The sequence below is a fragment of the Triturus cristatus genome, chromosome 10 (genome assembly GCF_964204655.1).
Source record: "Triturus cristatus chromosome 10, aTriCri1.1, whole genome shotgun sequence".
Lineage (NCBI taxonomy): Eukaryota > Metazoa > Chordata > Amphibia > Caudata > Salamandridae > Triturus > Triturus cristatus.
Genome location: NC_140593.1, coordinates 1,166,835,209 through 1,166,858,532, shown reverse-complemented (window position 1 = coordinate 1,166,858,532; position 23,324 = coordinate 1,166,835,209). Strand labels below are relative to the sequence as shown.

Here is a 23,324-nt window from a genome sequence, read left to right as displayed (position 1 = left end):
CGTTCAGACTGTTCTACAGATATCAAAGTCAGTGTGCACCTTACAAGAACTGCACATTGTCTTTGACAGTTATCTTTGTACTACCTGTCAAAGAATGTGAGAGAATCAGGTGAATGACTACAAGTGGAATAATTGAACATGCCTGCATTACTTTTTTGACAGCTATACCTGTGCAACTTGATAAATTCTGGTCATCAACATCGAACAAGATGAACTTGGAGAACTTGCCAAAAAATTGCTGATGATTCAGTAAACACTGAATTTCCACTTATTGCAAGTGGAACAATTGTCAATGAGGAGTGGGTGCCTGCAGAGATGTATTCAAAAGTACAAGCCATATTGTTCAAGAACTTAACAGCAAATTGGAGGAAGCTGACCTTCGTGTTGTGCCACATGTTGTGTGAGCTGTTCGAAATGGTTCCAACAGAGTCATTGACCTGTCAAATGACACAGATGTTATTAGTGCGCTACTTAGATATGTTGCAATGTTCATAAGTCAAGGATTGTCAGAGTTATAGACACATTATGGAACAGGCAAGAGAAGGCACTTAATCCTGCTTCATATTCTATACAAGAAACTTGCCCAGTGTTCTTATCAAGGCACATATTTTACGGATGATGACACTATGAGCACAATTGGAACAAAGCTTGGAACTTTAACCGCTAAACCTTTGGAGTTTCTAAAAGGACATACTGAGAGAGAAGAAGAATGTGACTTTAAAGACATAGAAAAATACCTTGTGCTTGTGAGGAAAATGAGTTCTGACTATCACACATTTGACGATCTTTGGTACAGTGAGTTTTAGAGATCAGTCCCATTAAGTGGCCTTCCACCAATGTCATATTCTGTGCGCTGACACATTAAGGGAGCGTTCTGCTTGATGAGAGGATGTGTAAATGTTTTGGATCAAGCATATGTAGAGAAAGATCCATGTGAATTTGTTTGGGAAACATTGATTGGGTGCTAAAACTTACGAAATTTCTAAAGCCTCTACCTGCAGAATTTACACAAACTTGTACTTGCAAAACCTGTGTTACAAAAGATGTTCCTGTCAATATGCTCTTCTCAAATGTTCAACTGTCTGCAAATGTACCACAAGCGATTGCCAAAACAAATATTTAAAGTATAAAATGAAAATGTGTCTAAAACAGGAGTGAGATATATTATTTTTTTCAATATTCAGATCATAAACATTGTTTGGTGTATACATAAAAGGAACAAAAAACATTATTTGTTTCATTTCTAAATATGTCTCTTCTTCCTCTATTATAGCCGCCATTTTGGAAAATGGTGAAAGGGTTGCTATAAGAAGTTATTTTCTGTCTCTATTAGACTACTTGGCCCACAAAACCTATGTTTTGATACCAAAATGAAGTATATAGGTCTCATGGTTCCTGTTATATTAAATCATCACTGTATCACATCTACCATTTTTAAAAATGAGGAGCACTGTCAACACAAGCTAAATTACTTCTTTAATGATCCAAAAGCACAACTGAAAAACTGAAATCTCTGGAAAACAATTTTGTTTTACGGAGGTATACCAGGGGGCTGGGATTATCTTGCTTTGCAGGCATGATTGGCTGCTTCGGCTTCCGCAGTGATATCACTAGAGTCAACGGCGAGGCCCTGTTGGAGCTGGGTCGACAACCAGTGACTGCAGCTTTCCGCCAGTTTCAAAGCAAAGGATTCCTTTCCCAGGATGGGCAAAACCTAAAAATGCTGAAGCTCCAGGAAAATATCAAGGGGGTTGAGGGATGATCACACTGGGGAGGTTGATGGTATTCTCCAAATACAAATAATTTAAAATAAAAATGAAAGTAATTTCAGTCATCGGAATACAAATAATTTAAAATAAAAATGAAAGTAATTTCAGTCATCGGAGGAGCACAATTCTGGTCTCTTCTGCTCACACTACCGAATCTGCAAAATATAACTCTCAACAATATTTTTTATTAAGAAAAGCACTTAAAAATGTGAGCAGAAAAGTGGAAAAATTATCTGTCTCAGGCCTCTCAGCAGAGACGTTTTAAGTCATGAGCAAACTGGGCCCTGGCCTAGGTCCCGAGCCAGTCTGAGGGCCCCGATAGAGCCATCTCTGTTCTGCAGAAAGTTTTGCTCTGATGACCCTAAATAATCCTTTAACATATTGTTTTGAATTCCATTTTCCTACAATTTATTTTAATGTGGGTGATGTGTGAGAGTCTACTACAGAAATTATGCAGAGAACTGCTTTGTTTATGATTCATGCAATATCCATAACAAAACATTCTTTTAGACAAAAAGCAGACCTCACATATGAGAAATGGGAGAGAGTGTCACAGGATGTATTTGCAGCAATATTAGTGAGCTGCTGCTGTGTTACAATATTGAAAACACTGAATATTAAATGTAAACCTATTTAGAATTTGAACAGGTGTGCCTGTGCACTGTCAGTGTCCTGGCCAGAGAGTGAATGAAAGAGATGAAACTGGATAATATATTCAAATAAGGGCCTCCAAAGCACATCTGGGCCAGGGCCCCAAAATCCTTAGGATGTCCCTGCTTTTAAGAGGATGGGCCAGAAAACCTTTCCAAATGGTATTGGCCATCAAGGCGTAGTGAGTTTCTTGCCCGCTGCTCCCCCGCTGTGCTCTGGAATCAGCATCAGCTGGCATTTTAACACCACAATAATTACTGAAATATGTAATTTACTGTATTATATTTATTATGTAGAGAAACATTGACTGGATCTTGAACCAGCAAATTATCAGCGCACCTTATTATTAAGAACCCATTACCCTGAATGCACAATGTCTGGAGAGAAAACTTTGGCATAAAACAGCTATTTTATGCAGCAGAATGAAGTTATCTGCTCTAGGTCACATCACACACACACATGGACACCAGGGTCTCTTCAGGGAAGACGAAAACGAGGGGGAAAACCGTGAAATGATGCTCAAAAGGTATGTTTTTCTCATTTTACTTAAGTAGATATGCAATTGTGTGTATAACATTTTGCATTTTGTTTTTTGAGATCAAGTTTTTTCTTTTGCGTAGGGCTTAAGGGAGGCCACATTTATAAAAGATTGTTACGTTTGGCATCCTGTCTGTGCTCATCACCTCTAAGTAGGGGTCTGTCTCCCAGGGGAATTTGATGACTTTTTAAAGGTGCTATAACAGGTGAGGGAGCATCTGAGCAGTGAGAGAGAGGTCAAGCGGACCAGAAGGGACAGGGGGCACTCGTAAATAGACGGAACAAGGTCTATAACTATCGATTCAATTACCTGCAAGTGCAGTTATTTGTACTAAAGTCAATTTCTTTCAAACTAATTATACAAGTTGTAAGAGCTTAAATACATTTTAGAGTCTGGTTCTGAACTTCATGATTTGTGTGTGTTTATTTTTCAAAGTTAAGACGCACTGGCCACCGGTCATCTCATTTGTTGTGGCCTGGCGGTGATTTATGAGCACGCCTCGGTAGAGCACTTTTGATTGTACATCAGCAGCATTGCTGTCATCTTAGAAAAATCAAATCTGGGACTGTTTAGGGGACGAAGTAAATCACCCGGAGCTTGCACTGTTTAAAGTTTGTGTGTTGACACCAGTGTTCAAAGAGTGAATAGCTACCTTGGGTGAGTGATTACGTGCACAGTCTGTACGTTTGTGTAGAGGTCGAGCTATTACTAGAGAGAGATATGAGTATGTGTCTGTTTTATGAGACTCTTAGAATACTCATTCATTTCAACATGGCGCGAAGCATATTAACATCCTACAGTAACCTGCAGTAAAATGTTCTTTGACGGGTTAAATATTCTTGCAAGTATGCATGTATGTTTATGGAATATCTATAGTGCACATCTAAAAATGAGCAGAGGGCGTCCAACTACTTCAGTCTCAATGTTTCTTAAATAGCCACTGTATTATGATCCTTGAAAGAACAGTCAAATGGTTGAGTACATTTTAAAAGGAAAGATAACCAGTGACTTTCCTTAATAATTAGCATGTCTGGTTTGCAGTGTTTAGGACACGTAAGTGATAGATGAGTGCAAACCTGCGGTTACCTTCAGCAAGAACTGAGGGACTTAAGAGCCCGGAGCGACACTTTTTATGACGCTCCGGTGGCGCGGGCCTCTCAGTTATATCTATGAGGCGACGCAGAGCCACCCTGCTTTGCTTTGCATGGCCTCCTAGGTATAGAGTAAACAAGGCAGCACAAAGCACTGCGATGCCTTACTTTGCATCAAATCGGGGTACTATGTTCATTGCAGTGGGTGTTCCCACGCAACACCCATGGATTTTGATGCTTTCCCAGATTTACAAAAAGCTAGGGCAGCGGCAAAAGCTTACGACTTCCCAGAGCCGGTGTAACAAGGTGACATTTTTCATTTCTCCTCGTTTTTTCCTCTTTCCATGTGCTCTGCAGAAAAACACAGAACGAGGAAAAACGCCTCTATTGATTGTTTTTGTGCAGGAAGATACCCATTCCCCCGTGTATTAAAATACAAGGGTAATAAAATGTTCTTTGTCTGCCAAAATGTAACTCTTTTAAAGTCAAGGAGGTACTAACTGACAGAGCAGACAAATTTTTCTTGAATATATTATACACATGAATGTGTGAGTCAACTGTGCCTGAATGTGTGCCGAAATTTTGCTATAGATGTGCATATTTGGTAACTGACCACTTATGTGTCTATTTATCTCTTTGTTTGGAAAATGCAAATAAAGAAACATTAAAAAAACACATTAATAATACAGAACTAAACCACCGCCCCATGTTTGCTAAGTTTGTCAGCTGATTAATAGCAGCTTTAATTTCAACAGTTCCTATTCTAACACCATGGTGCTCAGATGTGCCTCACTTCCACCATCAAAAAAGAATTCTAGCACTCTAGTTGTCCTATAGAACTCAGTGGTGCAGCCTCAGTAGAATACTATGGAATCAACTAGCAGGTTGCTGCTGCCACTGGTTGAAGTATATTTTGAGACAAGATGTCAGGCAGTTATTTTGATCATGATAAATGAGGAAGATATCTGTACATTTATAGAAAATGGTCACATTCGATTTCTGGACCACTAATTGTAATTTCAATGAAAAAAATTATCAAACTCCAGCAGGGAATCAACATATTTCACTTGGTGAAATCATCTTAAAATTTACCACAATTCTTTTAAATTAGTTTGGCATCACCAATAGATGATTTCTACGGGTTACTCCGTTGCAATGGTGACGGATAACCCGTCTGCTGAAATATAAATCCCATAGGATATAATGAGATTTATATTTCAGCAAACATGATATCCGTCACTGTTGTGATGGAGTAACCAGTCTGCCAGGATCTCCATCAGGCCCTAAGCTAATCGGGTACAATGAGTCAGCTCTTGAGTGACTGTCAGAACAATTCTGTTTTGAGAAGTCTCTTAACATGTATATAGTTTAGTTCTTCTCTTAAGTGTGGGTTTCAAATTTTTAACTTTTATTTCCCAGTAATCCCTTCTGTTCAGGATAGCTCCATAAAATACCTTCACATAAAAGGAATCTTAATAGAACCATTTTACATTAGTTACAGTTATTCTACAGATGTGGTCTTGTTCCAGTGCCACTGGACATATAGTGGACCCCCACTAATCGAGTTTGCTTTGCATTCTGTTGGGAATAGGTGCGTTTTATAGTGAACTCATGGTTATTTATGGGAAATGCATAAGTTGGATGGCCTCATTGCTGGCTGAAAGGTAGCAAAGAGAAAGAGTGATACATATTTGCTGTTGAATCAATCTAGGTTGGCGTTGTTTCCTGTGTCTATGGTTTTGTTTATGATATTAACCTGGTCTTGGTCACACTGTCACATGATTTTGTGGGACAAAGATATGTGGTGGGGACGCCGATGGCTCAGATGCAGTTGATAACAAAGTCCCACACTGGTATGTGATTTGCGATAATCTTATAAATTAATCACCAGTTGTGCAAACCAATAAAGCCTTGCTCTTGATGTATCATTAAACAGTTCCCAAATAAGGGAGGTTTAGAAACCCCAATGCACAGCTCACTGTCTAATTACATAATCAGAGATGTTTTAAGGCTGGGCATGGTGGGTTATTGGTCAGAACCTCAGTTTTAAAGGGTCCCCTGAGAAGAAAGCTTCTCCCTCTACATCACCTCAATTTCAATTTCTCAACCTTTCCCTCTCTCCAGTTTAATACTGAGGATGTTGAGGCCTCACTCAAGGAATACATTAGATTCTTTTTGGGTGAGTCAGTTCCTGAAGGTTTAACCTACTTTAACATTTTTGGTCATTATGCTTGCTTCAATTTACACAAAATAGCTAATAAAATTCACAACTGTTTTGAACAGCGGGCCACAAAATAGGACTTGCCAAAGGCCTCAAAAATCTTTAAGATGACACTGAGGATGTTATTTGTTCGCACAAACAGGATTGAGTGCAGTGTGCTCTCAACTCGTAATCAGCGCTGGCGTAAAAATTGTGAAAAATAACCATCCATGCGGGGTTTTAAAGAATACATTTTGAAGTATAATTATATACAAAATGCTAATTTGTCATCAAACTGCTCTTTTTCTTTTTCAGTATTTTAGTCAAATTCAGGACATGGCCAAGGATGTCTGTTAAGCAAAGGAATGAGATGATGTCACTCTTCCTGGCTCTTGTTATTATACATAAGCACACGTGGACAACCACATCTACACATGCAGCTGATGGCCAGAAATCTGGCTGTGAACTTTCTGTAACAGACAACATAGAGGAGTATTCCAGGGAAGGGGATGTGATATTTGGCATCCTGACTGCTGTTCACCAAGAGGCAATTTTCCCATCTTTAAATTTCTTGTTCACAGATCCACCTGCTCCAAAGCGATGTGAAAGGTAATTCACCCCATTATTGATAAGATGCCAAATACAAATGAGATAATACAGGCTGTATTTATGTTAGCCTATTTAGATATGTGGGTGCCTTGATGTAGCAGTACACACATACACAAGCACACACACACACACACATACACACACACACACACAACCTTAGGGACATATTTACAAGAACTTAACTCCACCAGAACATCACTTTTTCTAATGTTCTGGTGGTGTTATCTCCTTCGTCTTAATTACAAAGCGGCGGCATAAATAGTGCGTGAAAGGGGCGTGCAATGGCTTTTGCAGTGGGAGTTCCGCTTTAACACGCATTACTTTGATGACACTGCCCCATATTTACAAGGTATGGGGAAGTGCCATAAATACCTACTAGGAATACCTGGTCTTAAGCAGGCGATACAAGGAGAATTTTTTTTTGTAATTGTATTTTGCGCTCTTCACGTGTGCTGCATTCTGCAGCATAGATATTGCTTCCTTCCTATACACCATTACAGACCATGTCAAGTCACTTTGATACCAACTTAAGTTTTGGGATTACACCGACCCTGAGATTGAAGTGAATTTTGACGGCACAAAACCCTTCATTTTGTGGAGATCTATATTATTCCAGGTGGTCCCTGGGTGAAACTACCGACTAGGGTTGTGTCAGTAGCTACAATTTGGGTCCTGTTTATTTGTGCATGAACCTTGGTGGCACCCAATTCCTTCTTCTATGAACTTACATAAAATAGATTTTTGGTAAAGGAACATATATCACAAAATATTGATGGACACATTGTTGCTGTACTCATTCATTCAGTGCAACTGCATGCTAACATATGACAAACCTTATGCTTCTTTAGTCTTGTTTCACATGTAAGGGTACGACCCAGAGTGAATGCAGCTACAATGTGATCACTGGATTTAATATCTGGAAATAATATAGAATTAAAGCAGTTGAATGGATCCATATGTACTTGGACAATGCCAAAGAAAGGCATGGTTGTGTATTTAAAGTGTGTATATGTGTTACATAGCACTTTTTTTACATACTTTAGCCTTTGTCTTTCTATGTGGACAGTCTATCAGTAAACAATAGTTCACTTACCACCCATACAATGCACATAAGATGCCTTTAATGAAAAATGTTGTTATCTCACATCAGCCTCAACATTTATATATTGTGGATGAACAAAGTACGACACACCATATATTTGGATATCACATACATGGCAGGAGTGTGAAAGTGATTTATGATAGTGACTAAGGGGCCGATTACGTGTTTGTTGGTACTCCTCCAGCACTGCCACCGCAGCGCTACCCGGAGGACTGCCAAGCCCATGGTGCACCCGCCTGCCAGATTTCTACTTGAATCCAGGGTGGTCGGGCAGTGCTGTGGCAATCTCACGGAGGTGGCTGTGTTAGGCTCATAGAAGAGCCTTAACAGCAGACTGCCCCCATTATGGTACCTGCAGCATGTTCTTGAATGGTGTGGCACAACATGTGCCCACAGCATGCACCCCAGAAGCGGAAGGGGGCCTATTAGCCCCCTTACTTGCATGTCCGCCACCCTTTTCATGGCAGGCTCACCACCATGAAATAAGCAGTGGAAATGCAAATCGAACATGCTTAGTGGTGGTGGCATGGCACGGCACCACCAGCATATCCTGACCCTTTCCGCTGCAACACCACTGCGGGATCTTGGATCCCAGTGGAGGCGTCGGACCTGTGTGGTTGGACTGCCTCTGTAAGTATAGCAGTCTCAGGACCACTGTACTCTTAATAATTATCTAAAATGTTTAACTCCTATTAACCATGTCTGAGTTTTTTCAAAAACGTTCTATACACAATGCACATTATTTGGACTGCAATCTGCTTGTATGTGACAGGTATTTTATGAGGTGTCAATTTGCATCATTGTTTTTCCTAATTATAGACATATGTTAAAGGGTAGGACATATGTGTACATGTAACATTACATCCATCGTGCCCTGTGCTCATATTGCACATGCATATGGGTTTCCTTTATACTGAGATGGACCGGACCAGATATGATGTTTATTGTTCCCTTTGACTAATGGTTCTCATATAGAAAATCTGATAATTGTCTATTTAAATGCAAATTATGGAAGTAATCATTCAAGACTTTCTTTTTTAAACAAAAAATATAGCAATACATTTTTTTGTTATTAATATTTATGCCTTTGTCTTTGAGACCACATAACGATTGTTCTACATACTTTTGTTTATATGTGAACAATTGCAATGCAAAAAACACCATCATTGAAAAAGTATGCTTTACAGTTACGATATATGCACATATTAAACACAATTGGACTGAAGTGGTAAAGAAAAAAGAAGGCATTTGCATTGCACACCAGGCCAATTTTGTAACATCTCACTAGTGTTCATCCCATTTCATGCATTGCAAATTAGACAATTCATTGATATCTACCTCAGCTAATTCAGCATGCTCCTCATCTGATTGAGAGGTGGAATACTGTAGTTATGATGGAACAGTTGTAGAAGTAGATTTTAATCACAAATATGAGATGAAATTGTTGACAGTAGTGAAGGCTGTGTGAAAATCACTGGAAATGGTCTGCTGACTCTGAGCACTCGTTGTATTGCATCACATGATGATGAAAGACCTGGATTGAGTAATTTATATTCCCTAATTGGCATGCTTTTTGGCATAAAGTAATCCCATCACATCAACCGGAGACCTATTGGCAAAAGTATCTCCTCCAATTCAGCAGGTCGTCCTGCGTCAGGTGGGAGGATGTGACCAATCCACCACACTGTTGGCTGACTGAACTCCCGCTGAAGTAAATTATAACCCCTAATGAGCAGATTTACTATTCCTGGCGCATCCCTGCAAATCAGCAGGGATGCGCCAGGAAACATGCGACACACATCACAATCCTTGCGCCACCACGGATGCGCCGCATTAAAATGCGGCGCATAATGGCGCAAGGAAATGCAGATGCGTGTCGCATCTGCCGTCGTAACGTTGGCGCAGTGCTGGAGTTGTGTCGTGGGCGCGACGCAACTCCAGCACTGTGCCAACCTGGCCTATCTTGCACATGGTGCATCACACCTTACGCCTGCTTCAAGCAGGCGCAATGTTTTGATGCAGCGGGCCGGAAAAGTGACTGAGTGAAATCTTGTAGATTTCACTCAGCCACTTTTCCAAGGCGTTCCTGCACTGAAATGCCCTCCCCCGTGCCGGAACGCCCACATGAAACCTGACGCAGGTTTCATGTGGCGCAGGGCTTTACAACGTGACGCATCTCCCTAGATGCGTCACGTTGTAAATCCCCCGAAGCATGGTGCAAAAGTGGCGCACGGGGCTTGTAAATCTGCCCCTAGGTGTATTGTGAGTATGTCATCCTCTAACAAGCAGATTCTCAAATTCACAACCCTTGTTATGTGTTTCTGTGGCTCCTCTAGGATTTATACCGAACTCTATCAAAGTGCCCTTGCAATGGTCTTCACCATCAATGAAATCAATCAGAATCCTCATCTTTTACCCAACACCACCTTGGGATTTCGGATTTATGACTCCTGTTTTTCTGTAATGGGTGCTATACATGGAACCCTGCTTCAGCTCTCAGGAGGGAAGAAGACTATCCCCAACTACAGCTGCCAATCAAAACCGAAGCTGGCTGGCATCATTGGTGATGCCCCTTCAACAGTAGCTTTATCTATGGCCACACTGCTTGGTCCAATGAGGGTCACTCAGGTACAGTATGAGCAAATCTATGACATACTAAATGAAAAATGCTTGTGTAGAGGAATTATACATTTTGGATGTCATAAAGCTGGTTTGTGACCATAAAGCCTGCTCCACAAAGCACAACCTCTACAACGATCTCTAACAATGTATTTAGCACTACAACGAGATAAGGTACAACAAAGTAAGGCATATCACACTAATTTCAATGCATTGAAGGGTTTAAAGGTTGCAATTGTAAAGTGGTTTGTAGGGTTCAGAGATTGGTGGTGTTTAGGGGTAGTAAGTGTTTTTTAGGGTTCAAGGATTTGTAGTGTACAGGGTAGTAAGGCTTTTTAGGGTCTAAGGATATGTGTTGTTAAGGAGTATTTTTAAGTACAGGAATGGGAACATAAAAGGGGTAATAGAAGGGGCACTAAGGAGTTTAGGGTTAAAGAATGAGTAATGTTAAGGGGAGTAAGGAGTCTATGGGTTTTAGAAGTGGGTAGCATTATGGGTTAGCAAGGGGTTTTAAGGTTTAGGCAACAGTACCCTTAAGGGACAGTAAGGGGCGTTTAGGGTTCTAGGGATCACAAGATTAAGGGTAGCAAGGGGTTTATGTTTCAGGGAAAAGTAGCATTAAGTTGTAGTAAATATTTGAGGGTTCAGGTATGGAAAAGCAGAGCCAACTAGGGTAGGCCTTACAATGAGCTGTACAACCTTCCTGGTTTACTTCCTACAGATATAGGTAGGTGTTAGAAATAGGATCTCTAGTTGGCAGTGATATGACCCTGTCCAAGTAGGGACCCTCACTTTAGTCAGGGTAAGTAAGGTACGCACCTAAGATAATCCCTGCTCACCCCCTTGGTAGCTGGGTACATAGCAGTTAGGCTTATCCCAGAAGCAATGTGTAGAGTATCTGCACACGCGCACACACACACACACACACACCTGCACACACACACACACACACACACACACACACAGTAACACAGGGAAATCACTACAAAAGGGCTTCACACCAGTTTAGAAAAATATCCAGTATTTGTCTGAACAAAACAAGACAAAAATGACAAAATTCCAACATACACAATTCAAGATATGAATTTTCAAAGAATAAATAAAGTTCAGTTCTTTAAAATTAATGTTTGATCTTGATCAGGATAAAGTACCTCAGATGCATCAATATCAAAGATGATGCGAGACACAGGAGAGGTGAGGCACCAAAAAAGGCAGGCAATGCTTCAGTTCCTTACTGGTTCAGAGGAGTAGATGCATCGTTTTTGGGCATGTGGTCTAGATTGCTTACTGCTGTGCAATGTCAATGAAGAAATTGGTGCTTGGGGACAATGTGCCAGTGATGCATCGAAAGTCAAGTTGCGCTGTTTCGATTTCACAATGTTGAAGCAAGTGCTATGTCATAGTGGTGCATCACGGACTTCGGTGATGTGATGTTCGAGACTCATGCAGCAGCAGTTCTTCAGAGGTGCAGTGACGAAAAGTTGAGGCCTGTGTTGGAAGGCGCGGTCGTTGTGTCAAGTGGAAACCACACTCCGGTGCAGGCAGCGGCAATGCATTGAGTTTTGGCAGTGCTGCACCAATTCTGAACTACGCTTGGAGTCAATGTGTTGATTTTTCTTCTTGTTGCACCAGAACTCACTAACAAGGGCCTAGGAACTGAATTTTGCACCACTTGGCAAGACAGGACACTAAGCAAGAGAGCCCAGGTACTGGTAGGTGAAGTCTTTGATGGAACTAAGATTTCTTAACAGGACGCAAGCTCAACTCAAGTCCTTAGAGAACCTCAGAAAGCAGGATGTAGAAAGCTAAATCCAGTTCTTTTACTACGAGGACAGAAGCAGCAAGCGGCAGGCCAGCACAGCAAAGAAAACAGCCAATTGTCAGTCCCTCCTGAAACAACACAGCTCATCTTCCTGGCAGAATGTCCATAATCAGAACTGTTCTGAGTATATGGTGTCAGTGGTCCGGTACGTATATCCGTTTTAGCCTTTGAAGTAGCCAAACTTCAAAGGAAAGTCTTTGTAGGGCCCTTGCTTGCAGTGGCTCCAGACATACAACAGGGGGGGTGGAGACGGCTTTGTGTGAGGACAGGCACAGCTCTTTTCAGGTGTCAGTGTCAACTCCTCCTACCACTCTAGCTCAGGAAGGCACATCAGCCTGGTGACGGGCCATCAGGATATGCAGGGCACACTTCAGTTCCCTTTGTGTGACAGTCTAGAGTGAATGCACAAACAATCCATCTGTCATCCTGACCCATATGTGTATTCAGAGACAGACAGAGGCACAGAGTGGTTAAAATAGGAAAATGCCAGCTTTCTAAAAGTCATCTGGAGCAGGAGCGCCATTGCACTCCGCCGGACGCACAGCAAACTCCATGATCAATACCACACAATATTCCGTAAACTTTATCCATATTTCATACCAATTAATTCCATGTACTCCTTGTTTCTTTTTTGATTAATCTGTTTAGTTCTGTCACATGTGGGGCGCTTTATGCATGTGAAAGTTTCTTCTGCGACAGATATGCCCATCCAGGCCTTTCTCTGAAGCATGTAAATACATAAATCATCCTTGATAGTGGATCTTTTTAACCCAATGCATTTCGGGCATTTAGTAGCCCTTCTTCAGGGGTTCACTGAAAGTTTTAAAACATTGACATTAGTTCATATGTACTTCACTATGCATCATTAAAAAATTGCAAAACTGTTTTAGCAGCAACCAGTCTATTCCATGTTCAAATGAAAACTGACGTTTCCCCTCTGGATGCGCTCCTAAGCGCCATCAAACAAAATGTGCCCTGCGAAATCTGCAACTCCCATCTTATCACCCCCACTCTTTGCCTTAACCTCTATGTATCTCATTAAACGTTCCACGACTAAATGTTATTCTTATCACCAAAATGACCTCTCCCTTAATGTCAAACCCCCATGCACACGCGTTCGTACCTTCCTTCAAAAAAGAACGTGAATGAATTTACTCCTCACGCCAAACCATCTTTCCCTCGTTCCTGCTATTAACTATTCAAATACAAACCCGTGACTCCTCCCACTAATTTAGCCAATCCCATGATGACAACCTACCAAATAACTACACCTCCCATAAGGCACTTTCTCAAACCCTCTCGTTTTCAACACTCCCAGCTGCAGCAATCTTCCCAAAACCACTTTGTACCAGTACCCCGCCCACCCTTAGCTGTTAACTGAGCATCAGTTATACAAGAATGTCGAGTTTCATAACATTCAGTTTAAACACATATATATAACTGAGCGTTAAAATAAGTACCTTACTAATGCGCAACAATATGTGTTTAAATTGAATGTTATGAAACTCGGCATTATTTCACATACTCGTGGCATAGGCGTACTCACCGCTGCCACTACAATATCCAGAATTCTTTGGGGTTAATTGCTAGTATGACGAGCATGGTTGCGACCCACTACGTAAACTATTTAAAGCTCTTTCGAGCGACTTTGGGCTGACGAGCATGGATCCTGCACCTGCGCGCCTTGAAAGGTACTATACCTATATATTTTGGCAGTCTACATGGCACCCCGCATACCTACCTGCTCCCTGCTGACGAGAGGCAATTACCTCGAAACACGTGTCCAGGGATGGCATTATTTCACATACGCGTGGCATAGGCGTAGTCACCGCTGCCACTACATTATCCAGAATTCTTTGGGGTTAATTGCTAGTATGACGAGCATGGTTGCGACCCACTACGTAAACTATTTAAAGCTCTTTCGAGCGACTTTGGGCTGACGAGCCTGGATCCCGCACCTGCGCGCCTTGAAAGGTACTATACCTATATATTTTGGCAGTCTACATGGCACCCCGTATACCTACCTGCTCCCTGCTGACGAGAGGCAATTACCTCGAAACACGTGTCCAGGGATGGCATTATTTCACATACTCGTGGCATAGGCGTACTCACCGCTGCCACTACATTATCCAGAATTCTTTGGGGTTAATTGCTAGTATGACGAGCATGGTTGCGACCCACTACGTAAACTATGCTTCAGAGAAAGGCCTGGATGGGCATATCTGTCGCAGAAGAAACTTTCATATGCATAAAGCGCCCCACATGTGAAAGAATTAAACAGATTAATCAAAAAAGAAACAAGGAGTACATGGAATTAATTGGTATGAAATATGGATAAAGTTTACGGAATATTGTGTGGTATTGATCACGGAGTTTGCTGTGCGTCCGGCGGAGTGCAATGGCGCTCCTGCTCCAGATGAATTCTATTTGCACACGGTACTTGGGCAGATCGTGTTACCGGGCTGCACGCTAAAGAACTATTACTGGACAAGTTGAAGTAATTAAACATTGAAAAAATAGGTGTGCACTTGGGCCCCCTTCAAGATAGCTTTCTAAAAGTGGCATTTTCACACCTGCAATTTAAAAAAACAACTTCACTAAAAGATGCATTTTTAAATTGTGAGTCCAGAGTCACCAAAATTCAATTTTCTATCAGCTCCCAATTGGCAGATACACTTGTAAGATGTTTCAAGGCAGCTCCAATGCTAACCTATGGGAGAGATAGGCCTTGCTGTAGTGGAACACAAAATTAACAGTATTTCACTACCAGGACATGTAAAAAACAGCAGTTCATTTCCTATCATTTAATTACACTCTACCCTGCCCATAGGGCACCTTAGGCCTTCCACAGGGGTGCCTTGCATGTAATTAAAGGGAAAGTTTGGGCCTGGCAATTGGGTGTACTTGCCAAGTCGAAATGGTAGTTTAATACTGTGAGAAAGTGGCTCTGTATATACTGTTCCCAAATAGGTACAGTGTGTACAGAGTCCACAGTCCCCAGAGGTTTGGCAGAGGTTAAAGTTAGATATAACCTTACTCTCTAAAGTGGTAGCTTGGTCGAGCAGTAAGGCAGTATCAGAGGACAGCGTAAAGCATTTGTTGTACACACTCAGTCAGCAAATGTTCTCACACACTCAAGAACTGAATGCTAGGCCAATGGTTTATATAAAAAATATATGGCTGTTTTTTTTAGAACCAACAATAGGTATCAAAATATACATTCCCAGAATGAGATGCTTTAGTTAAATACTTTACAATAGGCAATTGACTTTTGCAGATAATAGTTACAGTTTTGTTGCAATAGGCAACACAATTTCAAACACAATAATACATTGAGCTCAATGGGAATTTTAAGCTATTTGCAATTGATTACTTTCAGGATTATTTTTCTAACTCCAGGACTGGTTCCTAGAGTCAGTCCTGGGACAGTTCTTGGAAACAAGTGAGTAAATTCGTTTTAGTTACTGTTGTGAATTTTAAGCAATATTTTGCTATTTTAAAAGTTGGCACTTAGAAACTTTTGCTAATCAAATTACCAATGTTATCCTATAGAAGGAAATTCACTTAGCAGGTAAGTGGGGTTATGGTTACTTTTTCTACGTCAGTGTTGGATCCTAGATCCAGCACTAGTGTACCACCTATAAGCAGTTGAGAAACTGCGTTTAAGTTACACAGGAGATTTTTAAGGAATATTTATAAGTTTGCAAAATCAACACTTAGAAGAAATTTCATAGAAAAACAGTCAATGGTTTCCTATGGGAGAAAATTCAAGTTACGGGTAAAGTCTGTTCTTGTTACTTTTGTAATCCAGTGCTGGGCTCCTAGGCTCAGTACCGGGGCACCTATCTAAAACAGGTAAGTAATTGAGTTTTCACAGTTGGTACGATTTTTAAAGAATATTTGTAGTTTGCAAAAATCGACACAGAAGACATTTCACAGAAAAACAGTCAATGGTTTCCTATGGGGGAAAATTGAGTTAGTGGTAAGTACGGTTGTAAGTACTTTTTAGGGTCAGTGCTGGGCACCACGATACAGCACTGGGATCTCTCCTAGTAGCAGGTGAGTATTTCCGTTACTCGTTTGATTTTAAGTGAGTATATTAAAGTTTAGAAACTCCACACCTGAAGAAATTTCAGAAGAAGCCAGTCAATGTTACCCTATGGAAGAAAAGTGAGTTTTCGGCTTTTGGGTAAATACTCGACTGGCAGAGTTAAGGTCCTGAGCACAGACTCACGAGTCTCCCAGGGTTAGGTAAGTACAGTTGATACACCCTCAGCGGCACAGGGGCAGCCGGGTGCAGAGTGAGTTAGGCCCAATGTTATCCTATGGGAGGCAGGACGGCCTTGGTTGGTGGCTGCTGACTAGCAGGCCACGCGGCTGTGGGAGCTAGGCTCCTGGTCGCTTGCTCAGGGCAAATGGGTAAGTAGGTAGGAGTAGAAGTTGCACTGCCAGGGCCACTCGGGCGGCTGGGTGCAGGGTGCTATGGAAAAGCTCAAGGACGAAAAAAGGCTGCAAGCTCGGGGACAAAGATTCTTCAGGTGCCACCACCACTTCAAGAGGTAAGTTGGGTAGTTGAAGGATAGGTAGGTACCCAGGAGTCGGGCACAGGGGGCCGGGTGCAGGGGTGCCTTTTGATGTCAGCGAATCTTACCCTCTGTTGATCGCGGTTGGGGGGGTCCCTGGTTCTGAGGCTGCAGGCGTCGTCAGGAGCGTCGAAGTGGGTCCTTGGGTGCCGGATTCAGGGTCCCAGTTGCCGGAGGGACGTCCTCGGGGTCTTTGTCCACTCCTGCACAGGCCAGGCTTGGTGGGTGCAGAGTGTGCAGGGTTCGCGGTTCCGGGCTGATGCCAGGGGTTAGAAACTTGCTTTGAGCAGAGCCACTGCTCGTGGGAGTCCCAGGTGCTCAGAGTCACAAGGTAGCCAGGTCTTCTGGGCGTTGTGAGGTTGCTGGTCGCAGGAGGTGCTGGAATATAGCAGGAGCAGGTTCGAGGGTCGACAGGCTGGTAGGGCTGGGGCCAAAGCAGTTGGTGTCTTCCTCTTCTTAGCAGCTGCACGGCAGGTCTTCTTTCTTCTTGTTCTTCTTTGCTAGTTTAGAATCTAGAATCTAAGGAAGGAAGGTTCAGGGTGCCCCTAAATACTAAATTTAGGGGCGTTACAGGTAGGTAAAGGGCAGGGACTACTGGGTCCCTGTCCTGGGGTGGGTACACCGCCTATCCTGCCACTCTCCTGTGGGAGGGGGGCAGTGGCCTAGTCCTGATTGGGTAGGGCTCCCCATCTTCAAGATGGAGAGAGCCCAGAGATGTACTTCACCTCGCCTCCCCCACCTGAGGGGTGGGGTTGGCAGGGCTGGCACATCCCCTGCCCTTACTTGGAGTTTCCGGACAGTCTTCCCGCCAGAGTGGGAGTCAGAACCGGTAGGGGCCAGTTGCCGAGTACAGCAAGTGGCCTGGAGAAGCTCACAAAGGCGGCATGCCTTTGAAGCTTCCCCCTGCCCATCCTGGGGGAGGAAACCTAGCACCTCGCCAAGGATGTGCATTGTTGCAGGCCCAGGGGCCCAGCAACATGTCTGCTGTGTGGCAGCCTAGGCAGCCTCTCAGACAATTAGAAACAATCCTTAGCACACGTCAATCATCAAAATACGGTACAATAAGTAATAATTGAGGAACAAATGTAAGACAGATAAAGACTCCACAATTCACAGACGGTTTTCTTGGTGTTCTTCACTCTTTTAATTAATATGATGATTTTCTTTTTTTTTTATAACTCATTCCTGTAGCTGGTCAAGAATTTCAAAGCCAAAGCCAACACGTGTTTCGTTGCTTTTTGTTTTATATACATGCGACTTTTTCAAGGCTGGATACGTAAAAGTTCAATACCGTTGGCGTGTGGTGTTAATTCCAACCCACAACGTAACTCAGGCGTGGGGTAATGCAAATTTCCATTCGGTAGGTACCGCAGAGTCCGTGTATGGATCAGGAGGCAAATATTCCAAACGAGTAACGAGAAGTCCAATCTAATCCAATGACTGCTATACCACGCCGTATTATCTCGAGTGTGAGAGATAATACGGCATGGTGTAGCAGTCACTGATCTGTACACGGACTCTGCGGCACCTACCTCAGACAAGATGTGGATTGTAGGTTAGGTGTCAGGGGGCATCTCTAAGATGCCCTCTGTAGTGCTTTGTACATTAAATCCCACACTGGCATCAGTGCGGGTTTAATTGCGCTGAGGAGATTGATACCAAACTTCTCAGTCTTCAGTGTTGCCATTATGGTGCTGTGGAGTTCGGGTTTGACGAGCTACCAGCACCAAATACTCTTAAATGGCAGCACTGCACTTACAGTGCCCAGAAATAGACCTGGGTACTGTAGGGGCACATGACTCATGCTCCTGTGCCCACACCACTGGCATAGGGCACCCAGCTAGAGGGGTGGCTGATGTATGCCAGGGCAGTGTTGGTTGTGTGCAAGGCACACAGGGATGTGTGCCATGTCGACTCTTTGTTTTGTCTTGTACCCAGACACTCAGCCTGCAAGGGCAGTGTGTGTGTGTTAGGGTACAGGGCCTCTAAGTAGTACTTAGTGATGCAGCCCTCAGAGGCCTTCCCTGGTCACAAGGCCCTGGATACCTATGGTACCATTTACCAGGGGCTGACATGTGGCCATGGTTTGCCAATTTGGGTTTTAGGTTTTAGGGAAGGAACATAGGCCCTTGGCACCTGATTGGCAGGAGTCCAGGGCACACTCAGCCAAAGTACATTCAGCAATTCAGCAAAAAGTGGGGGCATGCCATGCAAGAAAGATGGCACTTTCTCACAAATACTACACACACAGACACTAAAGTGGCAGGTCAGAGACATGTTTCAAGGCTACTCTTGTGGGTGGCACAATCAGTGCTGCAGGTTCACTAGACTTTTGCCTACTGTGTGTTGAATTAAACAATCACATAGTTGACTCCTTTTTCGGTCAGATTTAATCAAAGAGGTAAATCAATTACATCATATTGTTCTTTTACATTTTTCAACTACTCATGATCTCTTCATAAAAAAACCACACCGTGTTTTAAACAATAATTTTGTGACACAATATAAGTACAAATTTGTAAGATTTCGACACCTTCCAAAATACAATTTTGAACACAAAAACATTCAGCTCTTCAACATTCATACACATACACACCCATTCATATTCTTCAATAAATATACAAAACTAAGTGAACACTGTGTCAAATGACACGTGAAGGCCATCCAGAAAGGTTATTTATACTTTCATTGCCTATACTCTTTCTTTTCTTGAAAATAGATTTTTAAGATGAACGATTGGCCTTTATTCGTAAGGTCTACGCGTTTCGGAACCCGTCTCTTGCTGGGAACCTCATCAGGACCAATGTACTGAAACAAATGAACAGAAAATTGTTTACCCAATGTCCTATCTCTTAAAAACTGAGGTGATTGCGCTAAATTTAAAGTTCTCACCTGCAACTTCAATGCAGTCAATGCCTCACAGGGGACGTGTTTAGCCGTCTACCTCGAACTGTTGAGCCCGAATTATTCTGTCAAACCAAACAATATACAATACGCTATCAAATCTGGTCTACCTTAACGTGCAACAACAGATAAAACTCTCTCTACGTCAGCAGTCAGTCTGTCTAGTGGTATGGCGCTTACTTGAAGTGTGCGTCAAGGTGAGAAATCTCGGGGGTCTTTGTTAGTTCTTTCCGACTCCTCGGTGTGACTTATAGTCTTGGCACCGGCCGTTTGTTTGAAAACATGACTCCAAAGTTTGCCGGTCGTATTCGTACCGCTGTGTGTCAAAAAGAAAGCGGAACTCGTAAACATAGATTCTTGGTTGTTGTTTGTATCTGCAGCAATGCTGGTGCATTGAAGTTGCAGGTGAGAACTTTAAATTTAGCGCAATCACCTCAGTTTTTAAGAGATAGGACATTGGGTAAACAATTTTCTGTTCATTTGTTTCAGTACATTGGTCCTGATGAGGTTCCCAGCAAGAGACGGGTTCCGAAACGCGTAGACCTTACGAATAAAGGCCAATCGTTCATCTTAAAAATCTATTTTCAAGAAAAGAAAGAGTATAGGCAATGAAAGTATAAATAACCTTTCTGGATGGCCTTCACGTGTCATTTGACACAGTGTTCACTTAGTTTTGTATATTTATTGAAGAATATGAATGGGTGTGTATGTGTATGAATGTTGAAGAGCTGAATGTTTTTGTGTTCAAAATTGTATTTTGGAAGGTGTCGAAATCTTACAAATTTGTACTTATATTGTGTCACAAAATTATTGTTTAAAACACGGTGTGGTTTTTTTATGAAGAGATCATGAGTAGTTGAAAAATGTAAAAGAAAAATATGATGTAATTGATTTACCTCTTTGATTAAATCTGACCGAAAAAGGAGTCAACTATGTGATTGTTTAATTCAACACACAGTCAAAATAAGAGTAGGCAAAAGCCTTGTGCAGCATTGGCACTCAACTTGGTACTTACTAATCGACTTGGCCTTGCTGCCATTTAGTCAAACCCAGAACTGTTCTTCCAGTTTTAATAGCAGGTGCACACCTGCGAGGTTGTTCAAAGGGAAAAAGATAACCCTAGAAACAGGCATTGGTTCACAGAATTTGTTTTTCACATAGAGGTTTTGTTTTGGTGTAGGGAGTTTCACTAGCATAGGACAGACAACCAGAAGAAGTTTTTAGACAGACCAATACAACTCGATCACAATGGACGGCGACACCTTCGCTTACAGCGAAGAACATATCTCAAAATTGATCAATGATCCTCCTCTTTTTGCTTCGGTGACATTAAGCGCTACAGCTAAAATCACAAATGAATCTGATAGGCTGATCAGATTGAAGAAAAAACAAATCAGAACGGACCTCCACGGCCACTTTCTTGTGGAACATCTAAGGGCAGGAACAATACCAGGAGGCTTACAAATACGCAATGTACCTGTAATTTTTACAGAGGATCCGACCTATAAAAAGGGTTACAGCCTTATCGAAACTAAATGCTGTAGGGACCTCATGGTCCTTACCGTGGAGACAGCACAAAGACTATCGAAACAACAACTAGAAGAGATAGCCATTTTGGAATCAGAAATAAAAACAAACCAATTGATTACGGATTCAAAAACGCTCCTGGAAAAAGTGGACAAAGAAATCTTGGAGTTTAAAGATTTTTCTATCAATCAAAAGGGAGCAAAGTTTGAAAAAGACAGAAACAACTTTTCAATGGAGAAAACTTATCCCTACCTCCAATCAGATTTCTATTCGAGACCGGAATCACGCAGGTTCCTGCCTGAATTTCAAGGGAGATCAAGGAATAACTTTATTACCTTTTCTGACACAACATCATCCAGTGGAAGTGAGGCAGAAACCCCGAACAACCGCCAAGAGTTTAACAGACGAGGAAACTACCAGCAAAACTTCCAACAACAACCGTCTTTTTTAGGAAGGGGCCGCCAAAAACCATGAGGCAGGATGCGATACAGCAACCAACCATGGGAAATGTCAACGAGGAGACACAACTACAAAAATTAGATAAATCACTGATTTATAATCTATCAGACAAAATTTTGACACATGCGGAATTGAGCGTGCTGGAAAAGGGCTTGACCTTTGTTCCCTCTAGAGACACCAACTTCATCCAAATCAAAACCGAATTCATCGAATTCTGCAGAAAAATCCGTCTGACCACCTTCTTTAAAGATAACCCGACGATCACAAACGTCAAATCCACAGGCTTAAAGAAAAAATCCACATTCTGCCCTCCCCCAGGAAAGATTCCCAAAGAGGTCATCTTGTTTGAGAAAGTCGTACTATCTGCCATAACAGATGTTGAACAAAAAAGGAAACGACACACAAGATCAAACATCACCAAAACTCAAAGAGATGCCTTAATTGAATTAAAAAATGATACATCAATAACAATAAAGCAAGCAGACAAGGGCGGTTCAATTGTGGTATGGGGTACAGATCGCTACACGGCAGAGGTGAACAAACAACTTAACAACGCACGTTGTTACAAAAAAATTTCTTATGACCCAACTTTTGAACTACAAGGAAAACTTTTCAACATACTCCAAAAAGGCTTTGACCAAGGTTTTCTAGGTAAACGTGAATTCCTGAGAAACAAACATCCACGCACTCCAGTATTCTACGTTTTACCTAAAGTCCACAAGGATTTAACCTGCCCCCCAGGCAGACCAATTGTGTCGGGCTGTGAGTCACTGCTAGAACCGATCTCAAAGTTTGTAGACTATTTTTTAAAACCGTTTATGGAGGAAGTAAAATCTTACCTCCGAGACACCACAGACTTTCTAAAAAAATTGGACCAAATGACATTTGTTGAAGGCACCAATTTCCTAGTGACACTAGACGTAGTATCCCTATACACAGAGATACCGCAGGATGAAGGCCTAGCAGTACTGGACAGCTTTCTCAACACACGATCAAAACCAGAGAAAGTACCTTCCCAATTCATAATGGAACTAGCAACATTTGCACTGAAAAACAACTATTTCAGCTTCAAAGATGAGTTCTTTTACCAGATAAAAGGCGTGGCCATGGGCTGTCCTTTTGCCCCGGAATTAGCGGTTTTATTCATGTCCAAATACGAAGAGACTTTCATTTACCACAACAATCCCTTTACAGAGTATATTGGAAGTTGGGTCCGATACATAGATGACATCTTTATGATTTGGACTGGGGAAGAAGAACAACTACAATCCTTTTTGCTGTGGCTCAATAACCGCACAGAAGACATAAAATTCAGCATGAACCATTCAAAATTTAAAATGGCATTCCTTGACGTTGAAATCTACATCACGGACGGCTATTTAGCCACGACACTCTTCAAAAAAAAGACAGACAGGAACAAGGCTCTACATTTCTCTAGTAATCATCCACG

General features: G+C 42.0%; 1 protein-coding gene across 1 annotated transcript in view; it reads left to right on the top strand.

Annotated features, from left to right (window-relative positions):
* Positions 1-2,842: 2,842 nt before the first annotated feature.
* The window catches only part of LOC146796862 (vomeronasal type-2 receptor 26-like), a 139,419-nt gene continuing 118,937 nt past the window's right edge, over positions 2,843-23,324 (top strand). The window contains exons 1-3 of the mRNA XM_085631398.1: positions 2,843-2,946; positions 6,565-6,858; positions 10,297-10,588. Of these exons, the coding sequence (XP_085487524.1) occupies positions 2,843-2,946; positions 6,565-6,858; positions 10,297-10,588 (690 nt within the window). The remainder of the gene's footprint in view (positions 2,947-6,564; positions 6,859-10,296; positions 10,589-23,324) is intronic.